This window comes from Oryza brachyantha, chromosome 10 (genome assembly GCF_000231095.2).
Source record: "Oryza brachyantha chromosome 10, ObraRS2, whole genome shotgun sequence".
NCBI lineage: Eukaryota > Viridiplantae > Streptophyta > Magnoliopsida > Poales > Poaceae > Oryza > Oryza brachyantha.
Window position 1 is genome coordinate 2501 of NC_023172.2, and position 27697 is coordinate 30197.

The 27697-nt window shown below is 41.3% G+C and overlaps 3 protein-coding genes across 3 annotated transcripts in view; 2 read left to right on the forward strand and 1 right to left on the reverse strand.

The window, feature by feature from the left end:
- The window catches only part of LOC102705947 (protein TIC 62, chloroplastic), a 6499-nt gene extending 466 nt beyond the window's left edge, over window positions 1–6033 (reverse strand). Inside the window, exons 1-11 of the mRNA XM_015841662.2 lie at window positions 5641–6033; window positions 5464–5536; window positions 5191–5230; window positions 4900–5082; window positions 4715–4796; window positions 4477–4549; window positions 3335–3577; window positions 2880–2980; window positions 1874–2047; window positions 1024–1170; window positions 1–159 (exon numbers count right to left, since the gene is read on the reverse strand). The exon at window positions 1–159 is cut by the window's left edge and continues 3 nt beyond it. Of these exons, the coding sequence (XP_015697148.1) occupies window positions 1–159; window positions 1024–1170; window positions 1874–2047; window positions 2880–2980; window positions 3335–3577; window positions 4477–4549; window positions 4715–4796; window positions 4900–5082; window positions 5191–5230; window positions 5464–5536; window positions 5641–5900 (1535 nt within the window). The 5' untranslated portion in view covers window positions 5901–6033. The remainder of the gene's footprint in view (window positions 160–1023; window positions 1171–1873; window positions 2048–2879; window positions 2981–3334; window positions 3578–4476; window positions 4550–4714; window positions 4797–4899; window positions 5083–5190; window positions 5231–5463; window positions 5537–5640) is intronic.
- Window positions 6034–16940: 10907 nt separating this feature from the next.
- On the forward strand, window positions 16941–20916 carry LOC102704644 (U-box domain-containing protein 33-like). Its single transcript, XM_006661522.3, has 8 exons — window positions 16941–17335; window positions 17427–17545; window positions 17624–17733; window positions 18130–18568; window positions 18665–18787; window positions 18907–19431; window positions 19840–20514; window positions 20616–20916. The coding sequence occupies exons 1-8, from the start codon at window positions 17089–17091 to the stop codon at window positions 20769–20771; spliced, it is 2394 nt and encodes a 797-aa protein (XP_006661585.1). The 5' UTR covers window positions 16941–17088; the 3' UTR covers window positions 20772–20916.
- A 655-nt stretch (window positions 20917–21571) lies between these two features.
- On the forward strand, window positions 21572–26180 carry LOC102706226 (ferredoxin-thioredoxin reductase catalytic chain, chloroplastic). Its single transcript, XM_006662061.3, has 6 exons — window positions 21572–21834; window positions 21952–22079; window positions 24468–24517; window positions 24615–24686; window positions 25652–25712; window positions 25877–26180. The coding sequence occupies exons 1-6, from the start codon at window positions 21723–21725 to the stop codon at window positions 25919–25921; spliced, it is 468 nt and encodes a 155-aa protein (XP_006662124.2). The 5' UTR covers window positions 21572–21722; the 3' UTR covers window positions 25922–26180.
- Window positions 26181–27697: the final 1517 nt, after the last annotated feature.

Sequence of the window (27697 nt, forward strand, 5' to 3'; positions counted from 1 at the left end):
GTGTATGGTGAAAGAGGCCTCTTCTGCTGATTCAGTTGATCGCCGCTGCTGGAGTGCAACGCCGCCGATGAAGCTGCAGCTGCAGGGGCATCAGGAGGAGCAGAAGCTGCTGATGGGGCCCTCGGTGATGGCGAGGTGGGAGGTTTGAGCTCCTCATACCTTCAGAGAATTAATGTACGTCCAGGAGAAGCACCAAACAAATTAATTAATCATTATTACGGTAATACTCCTTCGTTTTAGATTATTACTAGAAAAAAAAGTCCGTGTGTTGCAGTGCAGGTCAAGTTAATTTTCATAATGCAAATTAAAATAACTTTTGAAAATAAATTACATGTTGACTTAGAAAATAGTAAAAGTGTGGACAACAAGCAATTGCCTTCAAACTTTACTGATTGTATATTTATATTGGATATAAAAGGCAAAAATAAATATTACTGGTTGTACATTTTTATTAATATATATATATATATATTTGCCCCACTAAATCTAAAAAAAATCCATATTAAGTTTTTTCAAATAAAAGTGAACTTAAAATTTTGACATTCTGCTTGGAATTATATATATGAAATAATATTTTTTAATGGTAAAAATAAAAAATATTTTTATTTATAAACATGCTACATAAATAAAATATTTCCATTCATAAATTTTCTACATTAATATACATAAACTTTACACATAGATAAAATATTTCTTGTCATAAATTTTAAACACGAATAACATATTTATGTTCATAAACTTTATTCATATATATATGTAGAAATATTTTTGCTCGTAAAGTTTGTACAACAATCGAAATATTCTAACCTAAAATAAAATTAACAATGACTTAATTTGAGAATTTATTTAGGTGTCAAAATTTTGATGTTAAATTTGCACTCTATTGTCTGATGTATTTGATAATAAAGAAACAACTAAAATCTAGATCTAAATTTTATTAATTATTTAGTCAGCTGCTACTTTGCTCCGTTAATTGGCTAGCTGGAAAAAAATTATCTATATATACGTATAGTCTTATAGTACCTAGTGTATGGTGAAAGAGGCCTCTTCTGCTGATTCAGTTGATCGCCGCTGCTGGGAGGGCCGTTGGCACTGGAGTCCAACGCCGCCGACGAAGCTGCCGATGGGGCCCTCGGTGATGGCGAGGTGGGAGGTTTGAGCTCTTCATACCTTCAGAGAATTAATATACGTCCGGGAGAAGCACCAAACAAATTAATCAATCAATATTGCAGTAATACTCATTTCGTTTTAGATTATTATTATAAGTCAGTTTAGACTTTAGTCAAAGTCACTATTTTAAGCTCAAACATGTTCATAGAAAAAAATAACAATATCTTTAACTCAAGAACAAATATACTATAAAATGTATTTAATTTTAGATTATTATTATAAGTCCAGTTTAGACTTAGGCCAGTTCGGCACCATGGCTTATTTATCCATATTCCCTCGTTTTTCGTATGTCCACTTCATGAACTGCTAAACATTGTGTTTTTTGCGAAAATTTTTTATAAAAAACTTACAATTAATTAATCATATTAATATATTTTAATTTTTTATAACTTATAATTAATTAATCATGTATTAATTTATTACTATATTTCTCGCGCCAAATTACTACTTACTCAAACGAAAGCAGCCTTAGTCAAAGTCACTGTTTTAAGCTCAAACAAGTTTATAGAAAAAATAATACTATCTTCAACACAAGAACAACTATACTATAAAATATATTTAATTTTAGATTTAATGGAAATAAATTGGTGTTATGGATTTTGGCATATTTATCTTAGCGTAAGTTGTAGTTTGACTAATTAAGGTTTACCAAAATCGGATCTGAAATGGAGACTAATAGACAAACTATGACATTAATAATTACCTAGTGTAGGGTGAAAGAGGTCTCTGTTGCTGCTTCAGCTGATTCCCACTGCCGAGGGCGCTGTAATCCAACACCGCCGATAAAGTTGTAGCAGCCGTAGGTGCAGAATCAGGTGCAGCAGCTGCTGCTGCTGGCCTCGGCGATGGCGAGCTGGGGGGCTTCAAGTCCACAAATCTGTCGCCTTGTCAGTCACACCATTTATTTTTTTATTGTTAGAGAGAAACTAAATGAGATATGATTGGCTCAGATAAGAGAAATGGTAAAAATGTACATCTATTTTAATAAAAATTTAAACGCTACTTGCATAGTGTTTTGTTTCATGATTATTCAATGCTTCCTTCTTTAAAAGGAAGCAGTGGTGACTGGTGAGTTATGAGTCACCCATCGTCTGGCCCTCAATTCCCTAATATTCCTTCATATAGGGTCACTGCCTATCCCCTCCCAAGCCAAGCATACTGTACATACAAGTAACAGATAGAAATAACCCTAACACTATGAACCATAATCAGATATGGTTTGGTGAAGCAATTTTGTACAGCTAAAATATGTAAAGATAAAAAATTGAACTAACTCTATAGTTAAGCTAAAAATTACAGGTAGATTTTTTTTATTCTACAATAACATACGGGGATTTCGCTAGCATATTATGGCCATGTTTGTTTTCACTTAAAATTATTATAATTAGATTATGAAAATAGATTACTATAAACTTAAGCTAAAATAGGTAAGGCATGGTAAAATAAGTAATTAATTTCAAGTACCCAAGGGTAGTGAATATTTAGCCGTCCACTAATCTTTAAAAAAATATTTTTATTAGATTCTATTAAACTTGGCTCTAAATTATAATAAACTGACACGATAATCCATGCTATAAATAATCCTAAAATGAAGGCTACAGAATCATGGGGTTGCCTGGCTTCTCTAAAAACAATTTCAACGGTAGTGATTTTTTTCTGAAACAATGGATTGATTTCGGGATTACGGTATATATGCACGTATTACTTACGCCGTGTAGGGTGAGAGGAGTCGCTGCTTTGCTGTTTCAGTTCCATTCGATCTCAGTTTGGGAGGGGCCGGCTTCCCTCCGTCAAGCTCGGGCGGTGGTTCCTGTACGTACACGCGTATATATACATGAATATGCGCCATCGACAAGCGCGTGTACAAAATCTTTACTTTACATGGGAGAAATTATTTCTAAATATCTTTTAGTTATGCAAAGCGATAGTAGAATCTTTATTGGAAGATATATTATGCTAAATTTATGTTTTAATGTATTGTGGAATATATCACTGTGTGGTGACTTATTTAGTTATTAAAAGGGTCGAATAATTTATTTAGAAGGAGAGAAACCATATGTACGGCCGGAGGCCGGAGGCGGAGAAGGAATGAAAAAAAAATCAGAGAAAAATATACTTGTGGTGCGCGCTCTGTTACAAACGAGGGCAGGACGTGGTAACGTACCCGGTTTGAAGGAATGGTGGCGAGCTGGTCCTCCATGGGCAGCAAGGGCGCTGTGGTTTCGGCGACTGCTTCGACGACCTTGCAGTAGGCCGCCCTCCTGTTGGTGGCAATGCACGCGATGAGCTCCGCCACCTGCAGGTTGGAGACGAGTCCCCCTACGTAGGTGTCCTCTCCTGCCACCACCAGGTTGTGCGTATCCTTAAATGCGTCCGTTGGCCTCTCCATTCCACCAGGTCGGACGATCTTCATTCCCAACAATTTATATAATATAATGGATTAATTTAATTAATTACATTGTATTCATTCATTAGTTTATACTAGGATATACTCGTGCTAACGCTACAACTCAGTTTAATAATACAAATGATATATCCTAAACTCTTTCAAATGCAATCACATAAATCAAACATTCCAAGTTTTCTATCTATTAAGCATTTGTTGCTATCATTATCTAAACAAACTCTTATAAAATAGTAGCAAACTACTAGTTAATATTGAATATCTTATATTTGCATAATTAATTATAGGTCAACTTACATTTTAATATAAGTTTTTAAGTTTGGATGGTAACTATAGAACTTTTAGTGTCATGTTTATACACTAATTTCAGAAACATTGTAACATATATCACTAATTTTATAATCACTTCGAGATCAACTTCACTCATTACCAAGACAATTTTAATTAACTAATATATTTACATTATCTAATATTAGTATAAAATTTAAACTAACGTATATTTGTAGAAACTTTAGGATTAAAAATTATATATTTATCTTTATATACAGTCTAAGTGTTTGATTTATTTCTAATTGGAAATAATTTTTATAGCTTTTTTTACCGTCCGTGAAAAGTATCTCGAGATACCATATTTTTCAATATAAAAGTTTAGTTTCTTGAGGTACAATATACCTTAAGTTACCAAAATTTTTGGTAACTTAAGGTAATTCTTAAAAAAATCCCTAATTTTTAAACATTGAAACTCTGTGACTGGTAAGATAATTTCTAATTTAGAAAGTCTAATATATGGTCGTCAGATTTGAATAATGATAAATGGAGCATGTAGAATTAGTAAAACTAGATATTTGACGATCCATACCCTGTATGTATGTATGTATGTATTATGTATGTATGTATCGTACCGTGTAGGCAAGGCCGCTGCCGATCAGCACTTCTTCAGCTCGTCTTTTCCAGCACAGAACCCCCCAAAACAAGCTGCATGCACCATTTTATTTTATTTTATTTTTTGCCTACAACATATTATAGTTAAGAGGATGTCTTGGAATCAAGACGACCCAATCATTTGATATATTTTAATCCAGAGTGTATGAAATGTTAAACCGGAATGTCATATAGAAAAAAGTCATATATCAATCATACTTGAGAAGAAAAGCAGGGAAGCCAATCCTGTTTGTTCCCAGGGATGTAACCAGGATGAAGTGCTCAACCTTTGCAGCAGTTGCTGTCGCAAGTAAGAGTTTAATGTTAATCGTCCAGTTGCGTTGTACTGAGTTTTCTAAAAATTAAAAAGAAAGAAGAAAAGCTACTCCTAGATACGTACGTACCAGCCTGCACAAGGTTGTTGGTGGCCATGAAATCAATACGGTAGGGGCCCGTTACATCCAGGATGTCCTTCTCGCTTGCGCCGATGGAACACACCACAACTGAGGCGTTGCCAATGGCCGACTCGATGTTTGCCTGTGCCTGCTTCTCCAGGTCGCATTCTACGAGCTCCAGCCTTTCTGCGGCTGGTCTAGATTATATATATTCATCCAGATCAGACAAAGCGATAATTAAATTGGAATTAATTAATTAAAATTCAAAAAGACATAATTATATATGTCGATTCGACTCACGCGAATTTGCGTCGTCATCGAGTTTCAATTGCTCGACGCTCTGAAATTGAAATTCATTAGATTGGTGCCGTATATGGTCAAGATATATATAATGAATTAATAATCTTATTCATATGTACGCGCTGCTACCTGCTGGCGGGTTATATACTACTGTCTTTATTTCATAAAATAAATGATCTTAGCAACGTAAATACAAAGCCAAACTTCTTATATTTCAGGACGAAAATAGTACGTAGCAAGTTAAGATTGTCTTCATATATAATCAATTCTTACCTGCACAAGGGATGATGCTCTCTGTGCGCTTCTAACGCCGGCGCGGACGCGGAAGCCGAGCTTGATGAGCTCCCTGCCGCGGCACGCAGTATATGTAAGTATGTAACAGATCGATCGACCTTTCCCGGGATCATCGCACATTGGATTGGAATTGGAGGACAGACAAGAGTTAGGTACCTTACAGCTCGTGATCCCACCTTTCCGGTGGCTCCGGCGACGAAGGCTAGGTCTTTGTCTTTCGTCTTGGGCTCCGGCGTCGTCGTTGCCGCGGCGTAAACACGAACAGAAGAAGGGGCATGCCGGAGGGAGGAGCTGGATCGAGCAAAGCAACCTCTGCGAGGGCGCGGCATAGAGCGGTAAGGACATGCTGCTGCCATGCAACACCGAGCGGGCGCTGCCGCCGACAGGGAGATGGTGACCTTCGCTGCCTGCTCCATTGATTGATGAATATAGTCTCCGCCCAAGCCCAGCTGCTCCGTTCTGCCCTAGCTAGCTGCTATTGATTCATGGATTCGCTCCCAATCTGATCCAGTTACACGACACATAGGAGTAGCACTGTAGCACCTGCTACCGCTAGCTAAGCTGCAGACGCAGTACTGCCGATGATGTGCTGTCCAACGTGGCGTGGCCGTGTCCACGTTCTGGGATAATGTAGGACCCACTGCTCATCTCCTGCTACTTCTCTTCGGACCTCCTGCTAACTTGGATAGCTCTGAACCGGGCATCTCAATCGGTCTATCCTAACGGAGGCTAGCGCCCGTTACAAACGTTATGGGGGTGTCTGATTATCACGACTTTTTTATAAGTCCCTGTCACATTTGAACATTAATTAAAATTATAAAATATAGACCATTAATAAAACTCACTTCATACTCTGGACTATTTGGCGAGACGAATCTATTAAGCCTAATTAGTCTATGATTAGCGAATGTGATGCTACAGTAAACATTTGCTAATCGTGAATTAATTAGGCTAAAAATTTGTCTAATGAAATAGCTTCTATTTATGCAATTAGTTTTGTTATCAGTCTATATATAATACTCTTAATTTACGTCTAAATATTCGATGTAACAAAAGACTAAAAAAAGTCACTGGATCCAAACAGACGCATAGTTATCTTTATTCGATCACAAAAAGCATTGTATGTTCATGCGCATAACAGCGGCTCGCACATAGTTCTCGCGCAAGGCTGCTACAAATTCTGCCCAATCAGGCTCGAGGGTATCGTCGGCACATGTCTACTTGTAAGTGTCCCACCAATCAGTGGCAGTCCCTTCTGGCTGGTTAGTGGTGAAGATCACCTTATCCTTCTCGTGAGCTCTGACCAAAGCGAGCTTTTTCTCAATGGCCCGCAACCAATCTTCTGCTTTCATCGGCTCCTCATATCCCGCAAAAGTAGGTGGCTTGGCCCTCATGAATTCGCCATAAGCGGAGTTGCTTCGCCCACCTTGGTTGTTGGCGAGAACTTGCAGTAGCTAGGTTTGTTGTGCCATAACTTTTGTCAGAGTTGCCATCTCCGGGGGTGTGCCTTGGTTGCGTGACAGGCTTCTGCTAGCAAAGACTGTAAGTGAACAAGCACATGTCGGGTTGCCATAACTCGAAGTGAGACAGATACAATAGCCATAGCATTCCATTACTTAATATAGGGAAATGATGCCATACAGGGACTGATACAGGATACATCACATGATAGATTGCGACTAGCTAGGTACTAGGGGGGTAAGGCTTGGTACAGGGTACAACTGATACAGTCTACCACTACAGATGGAAATGCCTTTCTATTACATGCTACGGCACATGAGCCTACTCCTCAAGCCAGCCTCCAGTACCCATCAAGAGTGGGGTGTAGTCCCTAACGGAGAAGAACTCTAGTTATCCTGCAAAAACGGTGGGGGAAGTCGCCGGTGGCGCTCTAGCTGGTGGGTCCGCCCTGGGTGTGTTGCAGCGAATCAACGGTCCACCCACAAAAGTGACCTGGAAGGTGGACTTGGTCTCGGCGTCAGTACCGTAGTAGATCCTAGGCTCCGGGTCCTCCTCTGTGCTATCATCCTCCAGGCAGATCGGTGCAGTCTCGCTGCTCCCGAGCTGACTGACGTCAGTGTGCATCGGCTCAACCTCCACGGAGCCCTCAACCTCTATCTTTGGTGGTAACAGAGGGGAGGCCGCTCTGTTGCAGTAAAGGTCGAGGCCCCACGGTGTAGTAGTCAGTGGAGGGCGGAGGCTAGGCAATCCGAGCAGGGCTGTCATCTGGTCCTCCAACTACTGGATCTGATCATCTCATGCCTTCAGCTGAGCCTTGAGGTCCACTATCATCGTGTCCTGTGCCTGGTGCTGAGCCTCGAGCTGCTGGTGGATGTGCGTGAGGTGGATGAGATCAACCTCCTGGCTCTGGATGCGCCCCAAGAGCCTCCTCGTAGTGGTCGTCCGCCACCTCCGCCCAACGCGCCAACCGCTGTGCTATCGGGTTGTAGCAACAAGGGGCATCCTGGACGGTGCAGAAGGTGTCCTCGGCGGGGCGGTACGGGTGGTGAGTGAACTCCGTGCGACTCACCTCCACGCGTTGCAAGTCATGGAGTCACAGGAAGGCCTCCCGAGCTGCATCCTGAATGGTCGCTGACTCATGGTCATGACGGTGGTGACTAGTGAACTGGTGGGTGCCCTCAGGGCTGGTACGGGGGGTGATGGTGATCCTAGCCTCCCACTCCTCATGGTCGTAGACCTTGAACACTCACGTCTAGTAGGTGGGAGGGCTGGGATAGCGCAAACACCTCATGAGCTTGCATAGCAGCTCATCAGAGCCTCCTGGGTGGTCAACTTGAATGTCCTCCCAACCAGCGGTCCATCTGAGTTCGGCCATCTACAAAGAGGGAGAACACACACTTAGAAGTCTCTAAGTCGCGGGCTATTAGGGAGAAGGATCAAGGGCTCCCTAAGGTCTTTTCCTATTGGGTGAGAGGTAGCCTAGTGGTTGTTGCCTATAGTTGCATGGCTCTGATACCAACTCTATAAAACCCTGATTTCTCGTATCGAAATTCCTCGTGCTTAGTTATACCATTCCCTGGATCGAGTAGATGGTACACACGAATTCGAGTCATAGCATCAAAAGCTCATACAAACAGAGTCTCATAGGACTTATTACAACCAGGCACTCGACCGAATAAAAGGTTCTGAAGCTAAAGGAGAGTAATTAAATAGAAGTGATAGGGTAACAACTTCTAAGCAGGGTAAGCCACAGGCAACAACTGGAGGGCAAGACACCACTAAGCGTCTTCTCCTTCAGGGAGGGTCCTCGTAACACTCGTAAGGGTCTGCAGTTGGGTCTTCCTCAAAAACTGGTGGTGAGCAAAGCAAGGATGAGTACGGAGTACTCAACAAGTCATCACGGAAATATGCACATGCAAGGCTATAACAAAGGAGGCTATAGGGTTCTTTTGCATAAAAGCGGCTTCTCAAATAGTTTTAACCCGACCTATTTTCTAGCAGTAATTTCTATACTATGAGTATAACTAAAATAGCTATGAAGGTTCTGTCAGCTATCCATTGATGGTTTCCCTCCATGGCGCCCACACCATCCTCTAGATGTTTCAACCCCTTGCATCCCAAGGGGTGAATCACCTAGACATACTTACAACACTTTCATTTCCACCATCCATATTCATCTTTTGGGTTTTAAGAGTCAAACCAAGTGTATGCCATGTCCCGGTGCTCATATCCGAGAGCGCGGCTATTCGAATAGATTTAATGCACTGCAGTGGTTGTACACTTTCCCCGTGCTCCAGGACTATCCAACACATGGGTCTTGTCCCAGTGCATGGGACTGTCATGGCAAAGCTTTTCGATAACTTTGTTTCGGCAGTGCCCGCTCCATGAACTTTAGTTCCCATTGCACTCTAGATGTACGGTTACTAGCAGTGAGGGGAGTTCTGGCGTTCCCAAGGGACTGAAATTTTGACATTTTGGCCCTTTTGAAAAACTTATTTTACAAACAAACCCCTAGAAAAACTTATTCCGGAAATGGACCTTTCCAGGGTGACAACGTATCTGGCGTGCCTCTTCAATAGATTGTGCCACGTAGACGGGCCGTAGCGGGGAGGGGCTGATGTGGCAGGGATGGTGGCACCAATGACATTGGCGCCGCCCACTGACGTGGCAAAGGGCAACGCCATCATCATTGGGGCCGTCCTCTGGGGGGGACTTAGCCGCCCGAACCCCACCCCCACCCCCACCCGAGCCAGTTCATCCCCAGCCTGCTCTTCTTTTGCTCTTGCCCCCTCTCTCCTCCTTCACCTTCCCCCCTCTAATCCACTCTATTTGGGAGCTTTTTTCGCGGGATTTTTTCAAGAAATCGAAGAGCAAGGTAAACTCTACCGTTCCCCTCTTGTTTTGTTCGTTTTCGTTGGTTGAATGACTAGATCGGGGTGAAACCCTAATTTCATGATTTTGGATGTTTTGCTCAATTTGAACCCCCCATTTTGGTTGGTATTGTGGGGGCATTTTAGTAGCATGCCATGTGTGTGATTCGTACTATTTTTTCATGAATTTAGTTGGTCACATGAATTCAAATTTGAGTGCAACCTATATATATATTAAATGTATGACACTTGTTAGCGTTGGCATGGTTAGAAATGACACTAGAAACATGGTTGGGTAGGTGCAAATTATTTTGATTACGTTGATTTTTGTGGTTGTTATGATGTTATTTTTGGAGACTAAAATTAAGTATTGGTTGTTGCTTTAAATCGAGATTAGTGCACGTATTATTCTCTGGTCCTTATTCACCATATATAAAATAAAAAGATGTCGGCGATTTACAAACGTACATAAATAATGGGGAAAAAATATTGTTCTAGGTACATACTAATTTTTTTAGCATGTATTATGGATGTAGATGGAAAGAGTTGTCCGAGTATATTATGGTGGTAAAATTGTGGAAACATATGCCGATGACTGGCATCAAGAGATCATAAACTACCTGAAGAATCCCTCATCATCGGTTAATAGGAAAGTTAAATATATAGCCCTCAAATACGTTTTGCTAGAAGATCTGCTATATTACATGACGATTGTGTGCTGCTAAGATGCCTGGATAAGAAGGAAGCCAAAGTGATAATGTGCGAGGTACACGATAGAATATGCGGCACTCATCAATCGGCCTACAAGATGAAGTGGTTGCTACGAAGAGTAGGGTATTTTTGGCCGACGATGCTGGAAAATTGTTTCACATATTACAAGAGCTGTCAAGATTGTTAGAAGTTTGGGAACATACAGAAATCACCAGCGTCGGCTATGAATCCGATCATCAAGCCGTGGCCATTCAGATGATGGGGCATTGATATGATCGGACAGATTTACCCTCCATCAAGCAAAGGGCACAAGTTCATACTGGTGGCAACAGATTATTTCACTAAGTGGGTGAAGCTATACTGTTGAAAAAAGTAACTTCGGCGGATGCAATTAATTTCATTAAGGAACACATAATCTACAGATTTGGAAGCCATGGCATATCTTTTACAGAGGTACTTCTGTGTACCCCTCGTGATTCCCTCCAGAATAGCAACTGGTGGGAGAGGTCGTGTATTTTTCATAACCCAGTTGTACACTTCAACAGGATTTGTTGTCATCACAGCACACCTCGAACAATCTGTATCGTGCAACACTTCCACGCTTCCTGTGACGAGTAATACTTGGTGCTTCATTAGGGATGACTTCAAGTCCCTCTGGCTCCTCCTATCTGGCAACTACGAGCATTTTCCTATTCTCTTCCATGTGTGTGGTGGTCAAACGATCTAGTTGTTCCCATATAGCATCAAACTTTCTTTGTTGATTTTGCATGCATAGCTTCTTGAACAGGTCCATCAATCTCTTACTCCTGGATTGTCTGAAAAAATTAGCCCGAAGATGTCACATTCACCATCTGCTATGCAAATCTAACCATGGTACTTCCTCCGTGGCATCTTCTTGAAGCTTTTGTATCGCTAATAGCAAACCGGGGTGTCGATCATGCAACACACAAACATTTAGTCTATTCTAAACAACATCCATTTTAATTTGTTGCAAAAACCAAAGCCAACTTGATGTGTTCTCGCTTTCAACAAATGCAAAAGCAATATGTACAACGTGGCTATCCACGGACTCCGATTACAGTTAGAATTGTTCCTCTGTACTTGCTTGTCATGAAAGTGCAATCCACGCAGAGCACAGAAATGCAATTTCTAAAGGACTCTATTATTCACCCAAATGACCAGAAAGCCCGACGAAGAACATTCCCCATTTTCATTCACCTCTTCTAGAATAACTATGTGTGTGCCGGGGTTTCTTGCTTGTGTCACCTCCAATAGTGGGGGCAGATTGTGATAAGAATCCTCGTAAGTTCCAAACCTCATCTCCAGTGCTTTCTGTTTTGACCTCCAAGCATTGTCATAGGATATCTCATATCCGTACTCTTTCTCTACGTCATGCATTATTGTGAAAGGGGACAAAGATGTTTTTCTTACCACCTTTGAATATATCATTTGTGCCACAAATACCGTTGTCATGTTCCTATGTTGCAGTAGGGTATTGTCCAACAAATAGGTATGTTGCTCAACCCTCGAAGCTACCCATAAAGTGTCATGTTATGGCTCGTAACCATGGACTCTCCCAGGACATCCAGCCTGTGTGCACTTCACGTCGTACGTCGTCCTAGTTGAAACCTTCACCCTAAACTCACACTTCTGTGAAATGCCCACCTCTTCACCGCAGCTTGTAGGTGACCTTTGTCATGAAACATCTATCGAACTTGCACCTGCTTATTATCATAATGCCAGTGGGCATCTAAACCATCGTTAACCTTCATATGGTCGTCGAATCATCGGGTATGTCGGTTTCGTTGTCCCACGGTGTTGTATCTTCTCCTTCCACTACAAGCGCAATGTATTTCTTGTTTTCCACTTTCATCTGATCCACTACCGCCTCATTCTCCCCCGCTTCATCAGCACGCATAGGCGAATCTGGTTCTTCATCGTCCGAGTCATCGGTCTCACGATCATTGTCACGAACAATGACCTCTGCTTTTGTACCACCCTCTACTGCTTGTTCCTCTCGACCTTGATCAGTCTGCCAAACATTTTTCGCTTTTGCACCTTCCAACGAAGTTTTTTCCATCACGACATGACTTGGCTCCCCAGATTGATTAACACATGTTGTCTTATGCACCGGTATTGCCAGACTATACCTTTTCTCCCTTAATTTACTAACAAACTTCCTCCAACTCCTAGTGGACGCAACCTGCACTACTCACCACTGCCATCTATGTTGACCCTCACTGGCCACACGGCGTTTATCACAAATTTATCGAGCACTAGATCTACACCGAACATATTATACAACCACCCTAACAGGTCGTTCAAACCCATATACTCCGGTGCATTCAGACTAGTTTCATGTAAGGCATATACAGTCAAATCCACCCTGCTATCACATAGTTGAATATGAGCATCGCCATTATACAGACGAATGGGTTAATCACCTGGCATCCTGATAAAACATAACAAATTGTCTAACGTTTAACTATTTAATTATTCGATAATTACCATATTACAACCTACTACTACATTGCCATGTACTCCATATGTCCCTAAAAGACAACTTTTCGGTTTTTGTGTTGAATGTTTGACCATTCGTTTTATTTGAAAATTTTTCGATAAATTTAAAATAGATTAGTCACACATAAAATATTATTCATGTTTTATCATCTCATAAAAACAAAAATATTAATCGTACATTTTTTGAATAAGGCAAAGAGTCAAACATTGTATGTAAAAACTAAAAAAATGATTTGTTTTGGGACGGAGGGAGTATTAACTTACGACTATTACTTACAAACAATTTGTTTTATAATCCAAATAAAATAAAATACAGTACCTTCTACCTAATTTAACACACAACTAATCAATACATTGAAAAAAATGTGAAACAATTAATAAAGTTTCTAATGTTGTACCATTAAATTAATTAGTACTTACCATACTACAACTTATACTACATTGCCATGTACTAGCTTACAACTATTATTAACAAACAACTGGTTTTATAGTTCAATTAAAATATAGTACCTTCTACCTAATTTAACACATAGCTAATTAATAGCATCTACTAACTAACAACTATTTTAACCTTTACTTACATACACCAACTATCATTTAGCAATAAGAAATGCTAACCAACCATACCTACTAACACTGAAAATGCGAAATAATTAACAAATTGTCTAACAGTTAACCATTTAACTATTCAATAATTACATTATTAGAACTTATACTACATTGTCATGTACTAACTTACAACTATTATTAACAAACAACTAGTTTCAGAATCCAAATAGAATATAATACCTTCTACCTAATTTATCACACAACTAATTAATAACATGTACCAACTAACAACTAATTTAAACTTGTTATTACTTGAATACACCTACTACCATTTAGCAATAACACATGCTAACCAAGCATACCTACTAACACTGAAAAATACGAAACAATTAACAAATCACAAACCATTTTTTAATAAAGTTTACTTATTAGTAATGTATACCTTCACTGGTGGAGGCTGTCACCACCTCTTTCCTCCTAGCGAGCAGCTCCTTGGCCTCCTCTGCGGCGTGCTGAAAGTGCATCTAGCTCCTAAATGATGTTTTGGATGATTAATGACGATGCTAGCCAAGTATGTGTGCGCTAATAAGCTGTGATTGCAGAGAAGGTTAAGGGATCAATTTGTTTGAAGGATTACGCGACTTAATTGATGCTTGTGTGACCTGGAGCGACGGTTCTATGAAGACGAAGGGGCTCGAAGAAGATTTTATTTTTTCGTCTTGAGTCATAGGAACTCCGTACTATTAAGAGGGGTCACCAGAAGCTAAGCATGCATCCAAGAGTGGTTAGGGTTGAGTCTAAGTCAAGCGAAGGCTCGCTGCTGTTTTTCGCAAGCAGCAGGGACCGAACGGTCCGGACTCCTGTCCGGACAGTCCGGTGGCAGGACGGTCCGGACCTTGGTCCAGCCCCTACTCGAAGTGAGTGTGTTAAGTGTCGGCCGAACAGTCCGGCCCCCTAGCCAGACAGTCCGGTTAGGTTTCTTTTCCAACGGCTAAATGATGTCTGCCAGCCTATAAAAGGGGCTCTTGAGATCTAGCCGTTGGTGAGGCTTTCTGTTCGATTTCTCTGGTTGCTAGGGCAAGTTTAGTACCTCTCAAGCCTCCCCACTAGCCCAAAACACCTCCTAGAGAGATTAATTGTTGGATCATGTCTTAGGGTGAGTGTTTAGGTTAGTGAGTGAAAGAGTGTTTGTTCTTGGGCGTTAATGGATGCATGTGGAGTCAAGGTGGCCTATAACTCTTGGAGATTCATCTCCTAGACGGATAGGTGTCGCCCCTGAGCCTCCGATTCGTGTGGATCGCCCAGGAGCAAGTTGTGAAGGTTGTTGCCTAACCTTCGCAAGAAAATAGGTAAGATTAATAGTGGATTCTTGTGCTTTCTCATAGAAGGTTGCAAGGTAGAGCGGATTGCAACCTAGGGCTGGGCAAGCCGCTTTGATCTTGACCTTGGTGGTTGATCAAAGGGGTTGCCAGTCCTTAGGGTGAATTCGGAGACCCGTGTTGGCCTTGTGGGAGGAAGCCAAGAGAGGGAAAGGATCGAGAGAGATCCCGCTCACAGGAGCGCCTCAGCGGAGAGTAGGATCGGAAGATCCGAACTTCGGGATAAAGCTCTCGTGTCTTCGTTCTTTTGATTTCTGTGTTCTGTTTGTTCCTGCGATCTCTCTGCTTTATTTTTCTACACACGATCACATCATGTTCTCAGAAACATCACTGAAAAAGCTGACTGTCAAGTCTGCATTTTTCACTGACCGGACGGTCCGGTGTTCTAACTAGGATGATCCGGCCAGAGCTCTCGGCCCAACCCGGGAGTGCCGACCGGACGGTCCGGCCCCTACTGACCGCTGCGATTTGAAAGATTTTTCAGGACACCTATTCACCCCCTCTAGGCTGTCTCTCTGGGACATCACGTGCTAGCCCCTCCCATCACCCTCCAGTGCCTAAGGCAACTCTCCGCGATGGCTGGCGATGTGGTTGATGCGCTCTCGGGGATGTGGTCCAGGAAATGAAGCAAGGGGCAGCGGGCTCGGTTTATATTGTTAATTAAATCGGCTAGGCCCAATTAAGTTTAGTTAAAATTCCACTAGCCCACAATAAATGGTAGAGACAATAATACAACCTTGGAGAATTAAAGTGGAGAATCTCAACTTAAATAGAGAGGTAGAAGAGACTCTATGTTGAATGGTAGAAATGGTAGGAAGACCGCTATACGCGCGCGCGTCGGTCCGGTCCGGGACGTGGCGTGGCGTTGGCTCGGCCGACCGCTGCGCCTGCAACGTCCGCAATGATAATTGCACGATTTGATTGCGCGGTAATCACGTAACGGAATCGAGAGGCACAGATTCGGGTTTTCATATTCCTCCTTCTTCTTCCCGAGGCTAGCGCAGTTCCTCTCCTAGATGGGTGTTAAGGTTTTTGGGGAGTACATTCGCATGACTGCTCACTGAGTCATGTCTTCCGATGGCGGCGGCAATAGTGGTGGTGCGCACGGCGACGCCGATGGTGTGCGCAACAACGACGGAAACGACAATGTCAACGGGGAACAACAACACCAACGGAGGCAGTACTGCCTCAAACACCAGCGAAGGGCCATTTTCAGGGTATACCGCATTCTTCTCCATTCTGTTTAGTGTTTTAGAATGCCTGTTAGCATGGTTTCATTGCTATATCATGATCAAATGGATGCTTGTGCTTATCATATATTAAGCATGCTATTAGATGTTCTGTTCCTAATTGTTAGATTATTCCCTATGATTGTTATGCCTATTATCTTATTATTTTGAATTAAAATATGCCGAAATATGACCATATTTCCAACATATATGACATCATGTCAAACACCCCGAAGAACGACGGGGTCACGGGTGGCTCCTATCGAACAGCGTCTAGTCGACAACATTGGTGGGGGGCCTTGTTGAACTTCCCCAGTTCGACGGGGTGCGGTGGTGCATGTTGGTGGACCCAGTCGCCTTTTCTCCATTTGATAGACCGTGCGGTGGTAGGTGGTGGGCCTAGTCGGTCTTCCTTGACAGGCCTAGCTGTCGAACAACCGTCGTCCGATAGGCATCTATCCAAGAACAGCCGGTCGATAGGACCTTGTTTTACGAATTTTTGTAGGTGACCTCTAATTTTATGATTTTTCATAAAAAGAATAATATTTTTAAAAAAATTCGCTGCGCGACGTGTTCCAGACTTCAGTCGGTGTTGGTCTCTGCAGCTATTGATGCCGCCACCAGCAGCAGCAGCAGAGTTGTTGGAATTGAAAAAGAAAAAGAAAAAATACAAAGAAAAACAATGTGGAGAAGTTGACCATGATGTAGTCAACGGCAAGCACAGTTAGATGCCGTAGAATATCCATGTGGTTTATGCCCTTGTTTCAATTCAATTTGGATTATAATTATAATTTAATTAGGAGTAATTAATAGTAATTCCTCCCAATCCCAATCCATCCGCAATTTCAATCCCTCCCACGCCAGCGTCGAGGCAGACAGAGATCGATGGAGATCCTTAGCCCTTCGCCGCCGCCCAGCCCCGGCCACGCCTCCAGCTCCGCCATGGACTCCTTTCTCCACAGCGGTTGGCATCTCCATCGCCGCGACAACGTCGACTCACGGGTCCACGTCGCCGTCGGGAGGTCGCCGGAGAAGACGCTGGGCCTGCTGCGCTGGGCCTTCCGCCGCTTCGCCTGCGCCCACCTCGTCCTCGTGCACGTCCACCAACCGTCCCCACTCATCCCTACCCTCTGTACGTTCACGATTCATACTTCCTTTCTTGGAATCCCTATCCCTATTTCTTAATAGCAGTAAGTATTAATTCTCCCCCTTGGATTCTTCAGTAGGCAAGATTCCTGCCGCTCAGGCCACCGAAGAGCTCGTGCTCTCGCATCGCAAGTCCGACAAGGACGAAATGACCAAGATCCTCCACACCTACCTCACCTTCTGTCACAGGGCACAGGTTTCTGCTTCAGTCTTCATTTTTCATTTCAGAGAGAGGTTCAATCTGTAATTAATCGTTTGCTTTTGTTGTGCGCAGGTGCAGGCAACTCTTCTTGTCACAGAGAATGAACAAATCCATGATGGTATTGTCACTTTGGTCAAACATCATGGGATTACAAGGCTTGTCATGGGTTCTACACCTGATTCGTATGTACTTCACTTATCATTATTTTCTCAGCAGGTCCTACCCTGATTCCATGTTGCATCTTTGCTTACTAGCTGTAGGCCTGTATCTGACATTCCATTTAGGTGGTCTAGTCCCCAAATATCTATTTCAAGCTAGAAAAGTTCGACCTAACAACACAAAGGGAATTGCAAATAATAATAACTCACATTAAACTAATATTCTTCTTCTCGACTTGGGGGACTATGAAGGACTTGATCTATAAATTATCGGGTGTTGTAGAAACTTGATAATTTTCATGTATATTGTACATCATTCATTGCTTTTAGTCGTAACCATTTGAAATACTCAGGTTATGTTTTGCTTTGTTTTTTGGTGAGGGCCCTTGAAAATTTTAACTCCCTCCACCTGCAATGCAGTTGCTTCAAGTTGAAAGCGAGCTATGGAAAAACATCTTTTATGGCAAAGAATGCCCCATCATTTTGTGAAATCTGGTTCGTTTGGAGAGGAAGACACATCTGGACCAGAGAAGCAACTGCAGCCATTGGCAACAACAATGCAGTTTACAACGAAGATGATGTTATGATCAGAAAAAGAATCAGGTTCAGCTCTACTAGTAACAGTGCTGAACCCATACTCAACGAAGGATATATTGTGTGCGAGGCATCAATACCTGCTGATCGGTATGAAAGCAGTATTTCAGACAATGGTCAACCTAATGATTATGAACCTCTTGTTGGTGGCAACCATTTCTACAATACAAGTGTACCAAATTTGCAACATGAACAATCTGCATTTAACTCAACGTTCCAGCCTGGTTCTTCTGTACATATGGAATCACTAGTGTTGTATCCTCAGGTGCTCTCCTGCTTCATTTACATGTACATTGATATTTTGTAATTAAAGGCTGACCCTTTTGTTTTGAACTTAAATACTGATGGTATTATCTATCAGGAAATCTTGGATAAAAATTTCAAGCAAATCATTGTTGAAGCAGAGAGATCAAGGAAGGATGCTTTTGTTGAGCTTCTCAAGCGCAAAGATACAGAGTCAAGAGTGGCCAGTGTTATTGCCAGGGTATGCAAACTGTTTATTCTATAACATGATTGGGGAACCAAGCGAAAGCTAGATCCTTTAACATTGATCTTGAGAAAATTATACATGATTTGCTGAACTGGCTTGTGCTTCTTGAGCAGGCAAAAGATTCTGAGTTTGCTCAAAAACAAGAAATGAAAATGCGTGAGGAACTTGAAGCTTTGTTGACAGCCACAAGAAAGCAGCATGAAGATCTTGTAAAAGATAAAGAGAAGGCTACAGCTGGGTTGGACTCTTCGATGAGAAAACTAGCTATCCTAGACGCACGTGCTAAAAGCATAACTATTCAGATGAATGAAGCTGAGGCAGAGCTGGAATTGATTCAATCTTCCATAGAAACTCTCAATCAGGGAAATCCCAAAACAAAAAAATTAGAACATTTACTTGCTGAACGGGTTGAAGGGTGCACAAATTGCAGTTCAACTGTTTGTGCTGATGAGTTGTACAACTTTAGGGAGTTGACTTTGTCAAATATTCAAGCTGCAACATGCAAATTCTCAGAAAGCTTCAAAATACAGCCACGATGTCTTGGATGTGTTTACAAAGGAGAGATTTTGAACAGAAGTGTAATGATTTATAAGTTTCACTCGCGTATCATTCAGAGCTCCATGCAGTTTAAGCAAGAGGTACTCCCTGTTATCCTGTGTATTATTATGCTGGTTGATATATTAGCGATATGTAGCTCAATGAAACTGCCAAAAGTAATTTTGCAGCCCCACATCACTTGGAACTCTATGGCTTGTTGAATTATCTAGTATTATGTCATTTCTCTCATAGGAAAAACTCCAAAAAGAATTTTGGAATTTATCTATTTGTACCACAACCAATCAGGAAATGCTGTGAGCCCTAAGAAATAAGCCAATTATTAGGTGTACTCTCCTTGATCATCTGCTTCTTAGTATATGCTTGCTTGTCGTTGTTTGTCACATAACTTATTTTGCTACTTGTGATGGGAAAATGCTTAAAAAACCTATGAGAACTTAGCGATAACAGCTTTTTAGCAGAAGGTATTTATTTCAACTTCCTCGTTACAGGTCCACATCCTTAGCAAGGTGAGGCACCCTCACCTGATGACTTTGATTGGGGCGTGCCCAGAAGCATTGTGTCTTGTGTATGAAAATGTGCCAAATGGGAGCCTTCATGACCATCTTTTGAGCAAATGCGGCATTCCTCAGTTGCCATGGAAAATCCGTGCACGTATTGTCGCTGAGATCTCAAGTGCTCTACTGTTCTTGCATACCTGTAAACCTCAGATGATTGTCCATGGTGACTTGAAGCTCGAAAACATCCTTTTAGATGCCGACCTGCACTGCAAGATAGCTTACTCTGGTATTTCTCAATTATTCATGGAGGATGCCAAGGACTCAGATCCAGAATACCAACAGAGAAGCAAACTATTGACACCAAGATCTGACATATACTCATTTGGGATTGTGATACTCCAGTTACTAACTGGGCTGCAGGCTGCAGGCCTTCCCAGCCAAGTAAGACGTGCAATGTCCAGTGGAAAGCTATGGTCACTGTTAGATCCAACAGCTGGAGAGTGGCCTCTGGAGGTGTCAGAAAGGCTAGCAGAGTTTGGCCTCAAGTGCAGTGAGGCAGGAGGTCCAGAGCTGCTGAGTCCAGAGGCTGTGCGAGATCTGGAACAGCTACACCTGATGAGGGATAATAGACAAGTGCCCTCCTTCTTTCTGTGCCCGATTCTGAAGGCAAGACTGAACTCAAAACATCAATAGGGCAATAGCCCGTAGTAGTAGTCATTGGTAAATCAAAATATGTAATATAGTGTTTTTGACTGTGATGTGTGCAGGAAGTGATGCATGATCCCCAGGTGGGTGCGGACGGATTGACTTACGAAGCGCGCGCTATTTCTAAGTTGTCGGAGATTGGTCCTCCAATCATCCCCAACCATGCCCTTCGTTTTGCCATCCATGACTGGCTCTCTCAGAGCTCAACTCCTTTCTAAATTTGCCCCGACCTAAGGATTTGGATTTTGTATGTACTACCAGCTGCGGACCTCATGGTCGATCTATCTGTTTATCAGTAGCACATGTATGATATCATGTAACGGAATAATAGAAAAAAATATATATATTTCAATTTTAATGTATTGCACAAAAGTCACTGTACATATACAGTTAGGTTCATGTTTAGGGGAACTCAGAGTAGTATGTTGCTAGCTGGTCTAAGATTTCAGTCGATATTTGGTGACCTAAATTGAAAATGCCTGAATTACCGGCCATTGGATGAAATGGATTGCTGTATGCTACTATGTAACGGTGTTCTTTTATCATATACTATTTATTTGAAGATTGAAATGTAAGAAGATATACATGTATATTGTGTATCATCTGTAATGTTTTTTTTTGGAAGAAAATAGAAGAGTGTTGTCATAAACTTGTGAATTGTAAATGGTTTCAATGGAATATCCATGCGAATATATAGGACTACGGCGTAGAGTAAGCCTGGGCTTGGTTTATACGGATCAGGGCAACACCAAAGGACAGGAGGATTTTATTTGGTTTGCTACTATGCTAAAATATAGGTAATACCAACTCATGAAGAAGTTCTTGTTAATTCCAATATTTTGATAACATGTATGAGTTATAGGCAAATGTTGATGACAAATTAAACAATGACCAAATTAACCATTTACAATGCTAATATTTTGATACGAGAGTTTTAGCTGCAAACTAACGGGCCAGGAAGGACGGGAGCCAACAAGGTCCAAACTGTCCAACAAGGCGAAGGCGAGTGTGTGGTGTGGTGTTGGACTCGTGTCGTGTATGGCGGAGGTGGCGCAGGAGGAGACGAGAGGAACAACAAATATCCATTCCCCCTTCTTCTTCTTCTAGTTGCAGCCCTCGCGGAGCTTCACGCCTTCACACACCACTCCAATCTCCAAGTCCCACTTGCGATGATGTCGATGAGCTCCACCGCCGCCGCTAGCCCTTTTCTCACTTCACCTATGCCCAGCCCCTCAACCTCAACAGGCCTACGCAAATGCTTTGTCCGACCTCGAGCTCAAGGTCCCAATCCAATCCAACCCAACCCAACCCATTCGATTTCTGAATTCTTTTCTTTTCACTTCTTGTTTAATTCAATTTTAATTGGGGATCTCATCCCATATTCCCATGGATGCGCAGCCGGATCCGGTGGAGCGGATGCCTCTGACAAGTCCATCGAGATTATGCGCAAATTCTCCGAGCAGTACGCCCGCCGCTCCAATACCTTCTTCTGTTCCGAGAAGTCCGTTACCGCCGTCGTCATCAAGGTACCAGGACTATATCTTCTTCTCTCTTGATTGGTTCAAGTGCTTCTTCTTTTCTTTTTTGCTTTCACTGTCGGCCTGCACTTACCCAAGCTGACCATACACTAGCAAACATCATCTTAGCCTATGCTGCTGTTCCGCATGCTCGCAGCTTGATAACAAGATTGATTATTAATTAGGAGTATGTTCAATGTTGATGCTCCGGTGGTTACAGAAGCCATAGAGCTAGAGGTTGTGCGAAATGTGACTTCTCCCACCCGTAGTAATTTTCAGTGTACCAAAAGAACCCTCTTTTAATGTAACCAGGATCCTCTCTCTTTACTGTTCTTATTTGGGGAATGAAACAACAATAAAGTAAAAACAATAAAACATGGTTGCTTAATGCTGATTACTGAATGGCCACATATTTAAGAAGCATATGCACCGCAATCTTGAATTAGAAAAACTAGCTGTTAACCTGTGCGTTGCCTGAGATGTTGCTAAATATTAAAATTTCAATCATATAATAAACAAATTCGTTAGTTTTCAATTACAGTGCCTTGTATCAACAGAGTCCATATTAGGCGACAGCTGCTAATAGTTTTGAAATACAAAAACATTCATACATTCAATCTTTGAGGAGTCCATACAACCGAGTAAACTCCTTAATATATATCAACCACTCACATAGAGCTCAATATATGTTGCAATTTGCATGTGTGGCTGCAAATTCAGATGAATAAATTTGCCATTTCTGTCTGGATCAATTAATCTGCCACTACAGTGGAGATTAATTAAGAATTTTGGCTTTCTTAATTATTAGTATTGCCCTAGAGATGGACAATATTTTCCTTGGCATCTGAAGTAAACCTATAAGTAAAATTCATGTATGGATAAATCGAGTGTGATTCCTGTTGATTTACATGATGGAAGTAATTATCTATTTTTAATCGTAGCAGGTGAGATCGTTACGTACGGATACATGATCATTGAATATTGGTTCAGTCAGTGGACTTTAAATTTAGCTGAATGGGCTTTAAAGCTAAAACTGACCATAACTTAGATGATTTTCTTAAGTCCAAATCAAAGGCCCACGATATTTTTAATGATATCTAATGGTTGTGATGAAAGGAGTTAATTAATCAATGCTCAGATCTTTCTAATTAGCGTGAGAGTTCGTACGAGGTGCCTAATTAGTATAGATATAGATATATATGAGGAAAGACAATACAACACCCACATCAAACATTATGAAAGGCATATATTTGAGTCCCATCATCAAGATGATCAATCAGCACAAATGAGTTAGGTTACAATTACATTGCTAGATCTAGGAGTCCTCATGTCCCCATTACTTTTAATCATTCTCTACAACGTCAGCACAAATGAGTTAAGTTATATTTTCCTTAGATGGTATCAGGGTTAGACAGAAATGAAATATTTCTCACATGAGACCTTTTCTTCTAATTTCCTACTGCCAGCATGAACATGTAGGCTGAGATCCTGACAATCTTGATCACTGTTATGCATGGATAGTGAATTTCTTTTGGGTCTCATTGCAGTGCGTTATTTGGTACATTATGGAAACAGAGTTCATAAAAATAAAAATTAGTTGTGTGTTCACCATGTAAATCATATCAGTAAGATGCTTCTGATAATCAGTGTCTTCATGAGAAGGTGAAAGAAGGTAATGGTGTTATGTAGTTCTTTTTCTTGTCAGTGGCTCTACAAGGGGGTCAGTGAACTGGTGGACGCCTAGAGCGCATGCTTAAGCTCTTGAATCTTGCCATGGTGCCATTTGAGGGAAACAAATGATCCAATCAATTTGCTAAGCTAGAGGCGTTATGTGAAGCACATTGGTAAATGAGAGAACAAATGATAACATAAGGGGCCAATCACAATCTACCACTATTCGGAATCCCTTTAGCTAACTCTTAGAGCAGGTACAATAGCAGGTTATAAGCCAGCTGTAAACATATTTTAAAGAAATAAGAGGGGAGAGAGAAGAGAGTGGGCTACTAATTTGTAGCTAGCTACAGCACGGGCTCCAAGACGCCATGTATGTATGATATGTGAGACCATATATTAATGTTTTGTAGACAACTATTGTATGAATTGGCTATTAGATTGGCTATAGATAAATTAGAGCTAGTAGTTGGCTATACTATTGAACTTGCTCTTAGAAGTTAGAACCACTCAAGCCATTCCTTGATAACAACTGATAAAACTCAATGTACCTGACAGTTTTCTCCAGTGCAGCTCCTCTTCTCTGGTTCACTCATAGGAGAGGAGTTGTCTTATTCCTATTCTAATATAAACTGGGGACTGCTGCAGTCCCTTCTTGGTTATACAGAATAAAAATTAAGGATTCCTTGCTGTTTGATGGTGATTAGCAACTCAATATTTTTGCAGGGACTTGCTGATCACAAGGATCAACTTGGAGCTCCTCTATGCCCTTGTAGGTAATTCATCTTACATGTGCGCACCCTTTGATTCCTATTCTGCTTGATCATGGCGTTTACTCACTTTTCTTGCCTTTCATGGTCTATATTTAAACAGGCATTATGATGACAAAGCTGCTGAGGTAGCACAAGGATTTTGGAACTGCCCTTGTGTTCCTATGCGTGAGAGGTCCTGCTCTTTTCTAAACCTTGTTTTAACTACTATGATAGTGCATAAATAATGCTGTGATGATATTTGTGGTTTAGTTATAGATGCAGAACTTGTTGAGGTTCCACTGTTTCTTTCTTCCTACTCTCTCTGTTTCATTTCATCTTATAAGACACTTTCGGTTTGTCCTAAGTAGTTAAACCTCTTTAAATTTGATCAAGTTTATATAAAAGTGTACTAACATCTACAACACCAAATTAGTTTCATTAAATCCGCTATTGAATATATTTTTATAATATATTCATTTTGTGTTAGAAATTTTTCTATTTTTTTCTATAAACATGGTTAAACTTGAAAGGATTTCACTTAGACGAGACAAACCCAAAGTGACTTATAATATAAAATGGAGGTAGAATATTAGGAAAAAGTATAGTTTTTGTCCGCCAACTATTGGCACGGTATATTTTTTGTCCCTTGACTCTGAAACCAGACAACATTCGTCCCACCTCTCTCAAAACCGCGCGCTTTTCATCACTTATGTCATCTGAGACTGGTTTATCCTACGATGAAAATATTGGCCCATTGACTCTGCGATTTAGCACTGACTTGGTCAAAGTGACTACCTTTTAAACAATAGCACTCTCCCAGGTCCCTCTCTCTCTCTCTCTCTCTCTCTCTCTCTCTCTGGTTCTTTCTCCCTCACATTCTGGCCTCTTTCTAATCCTAACTTAGCAGCCACCACGTAGATCCCTTGATCCTGATGCTTAAATCAAGCCCAAATTATGTGTGATTGAGGGGCAAGTGATCCTGGCAGAAAGAGGTGGTAGAGAAAAGTTCCCCTTTTTGTTCCTAGGGAGGAACACTATTTTGTCTATTTTTTATGTTATTCTACTGGATCTTGGAATATACGAATGGATTTAAAGTAAAACGTATGTGATGAACTGTTGGACCCATCTGTTTTTTAATTAGTTAATTAACTTTTGCAGGAAGGAGTGCCATTGCATGCTTTTTCTTACTCCCGACAATGACTTCGCTGGAGAAGATCAGGCATGTCTCCTTTTCACGTTGTTTCCTGCATCGCACATCAGTGATTCAAAAGATAATATCTAGCTCGCCGTTGTCTCAGCATCAAACGTTGTGTATGAATGTTATTTCTACCAGTCCCTTAAAGAATGTCCCTTTTTCTTATATATATTATATGCATGTTGCAGGCTATAACCTTGGAGGAGATCAAAGATGCAACATCGAAGATATAACCACAGTGCACCTTTTCTTCCCTTATTCGTCTTGGCACCATTGCTTGTATATGGGTTAATTTGATCATGTCGCTATAAATATGGCTATTAAAAAAAATACAATTACAATTCATGTATTCACAGACATGCCATCGGTATTGTGGTAAATCTGTATTTGTGCCATTACGTAGATGCTTGGCACAGTTGTACACATTTTCTTGACATGTATTTTCATATGGACGCAAATGCCCTCGATGCAAAGTACATCACGGTTGTTTCAGTCGGACCTAGCTCTTGCTCACCCTATTCCCAATCCCCCACTCAAAATCCTAGTTCTCCAGCCCACCCGATTCTACACTTGAGCTCCGGATTTGGCGGAGATAGCGGCGATGACGAATTTTCTGTAGAAATATTATTTTTTTAATAGAAAATCATAAGATTAGAGGCCTTGCGCACGAAATCGCAGGAGTAGAGGACTGTTGACCTGCCCACCATATGTCGACAGGCCCCCACACCAACGCCTGTCAACATACCACGTTGACAGGGGGGCCTGTCAACATGCCACATGTTGACAGGCCCCCGACAAAAAACTTTTGAGCGGGCTCACACCGCAGGCATACAATCTTTAATGATATCATTATATACAACAATGGTTGCTATTAACCATAACCACAAATCAAATTTATTAAAATATTAGCTTAATTTACTACTAAATTTAACACTAAATAATTTACGATACAACCAAACAGACCCCGTTCAGGTGATAAAACCATAATACAACTATATGTTGATACAAGTTATGAATATCCTAATTATGTAGTTTTATATAGTGACATGTAAGGTTGCCAAAGTAAATAAGTACCATTAGTTCTCAATAGCTGTGAACTTAGCAAATATTACCGTTAAATCGAAACTACCAAATTGAATTTAAAATAATTTTTACCTTGCTATTAAGTTGTATGAACAGTCTTAATAACGATTTATCCCTACTCCTCCCTCTATAAGCAGACTATGCTGAACAAGTAAATTAGCATTGCCAACAGCTTTTTCAGTCTCTTCTAGTTTCTCCATAAGTAGACTACTAGAAGAAGCTGAAAAAGCTTTTTGACGATCCTAATTTGCCTGTTAAGCAGACTCTGCTTGCTTGCTTCAAGGAGTGAAGCCTCTCCCATGGTACAGAAGGATTGAGGAGCGAAAGATTGTATGTTTGCCTGCGGTGTGAGCTCGTTGTTTTTATAGCGAGCGATGCCGAAAGTTTTTTTGTCCTGTCGACATGTGGTATTGCGTTGGTGTGGAGGTCTGTCAACATGTATGTTGACAGGCATCGGTGTGGGGGCCTATCGACATACCACATGTCGACAGGCGTCGGTGTGGGTGCCTGTCGACATGCGGTTTGTCGACATGTCCCCAGTCGATCTGCCCAAGGTCGATAGACCTCTACTCCTGCGATCTCGTGCGCATGGCCTTTAATCTTGTGATTTTCCATTAAAAAATATTTCTATGGAAAATTCGGCGATGACTATTGAGGCAATCTGGATGGCGACAGCATCTGTAGAGGCGGTGATGGCTCCGCGAATCAACTGATAGGAAGTACCTGTCACGGTGTCCGGTAAGTTCGCCCCACTCCGCTGCTGGAATTTTTTTATTTTTTAAACCTTTTTAATAAATACTTTTATTACTAAACCTCCAGAGAAAATATTTTCATCGTCTGAACTTTTTGGTCACGCCACCAACATTAGCGTAGCGAAACAGCTTGCCACGCCATTGTTGGTGGCGTGGCAACGCCACTGACAATGC

What these genes read in the sequence shown, in the direction of transcription:
- LOC102706226 (XM_006662061.3), top strand. Translation starts at nt 21,723, where the DNA reads ATGATGTCGATGAGCTCCACCGCCGCCGCTAGCCCTTTTCTCACTTCA. An exon ending in GCTCCTCTATGCCCTTGTAG is followed by an intron (nt 24,518 to 24,614) that starts GTAATTCATCTT and finishes ATATTTAAACAG; the next exon opens with GCATTATGATGACAAAGCTG. An exon ending in TGTGTTCCTATGCGTGAGAG is followed by an intron (nt 24,687 to 25,651) that starts GTCCTGCTCTTT and finishes TAACTTTTGCAG; the next exon opens with GAAGGAGTGCCATTGCATGC.
- LOC102704644 (XM_006661522.3), top strand. Translation starts at nt 17,089, where the DNA reads ATGGAGATCCTTAGCCCTTCGCCGCCGCCCAGCCCCGGCCACGCCTCC. An exon ending in ATGGGTTCTACACCTGATTC is followed by an intron (nt 17,734 to 18,129) that starts GTATGTACTTCA and finishes CCTGCAATGCAG; the next exon opens with TTGCTTCAAGTTGAAAGCGA. An exon ending in TGGCCAGTGTTATTGCCAGG is followed by an intron (nt 18,788 to 18,906) that starts GTATGCAAACTG and finishes CTTCTTGAGCAG; the next exon opens with GCAAAAGATTCTGAGTTTGC.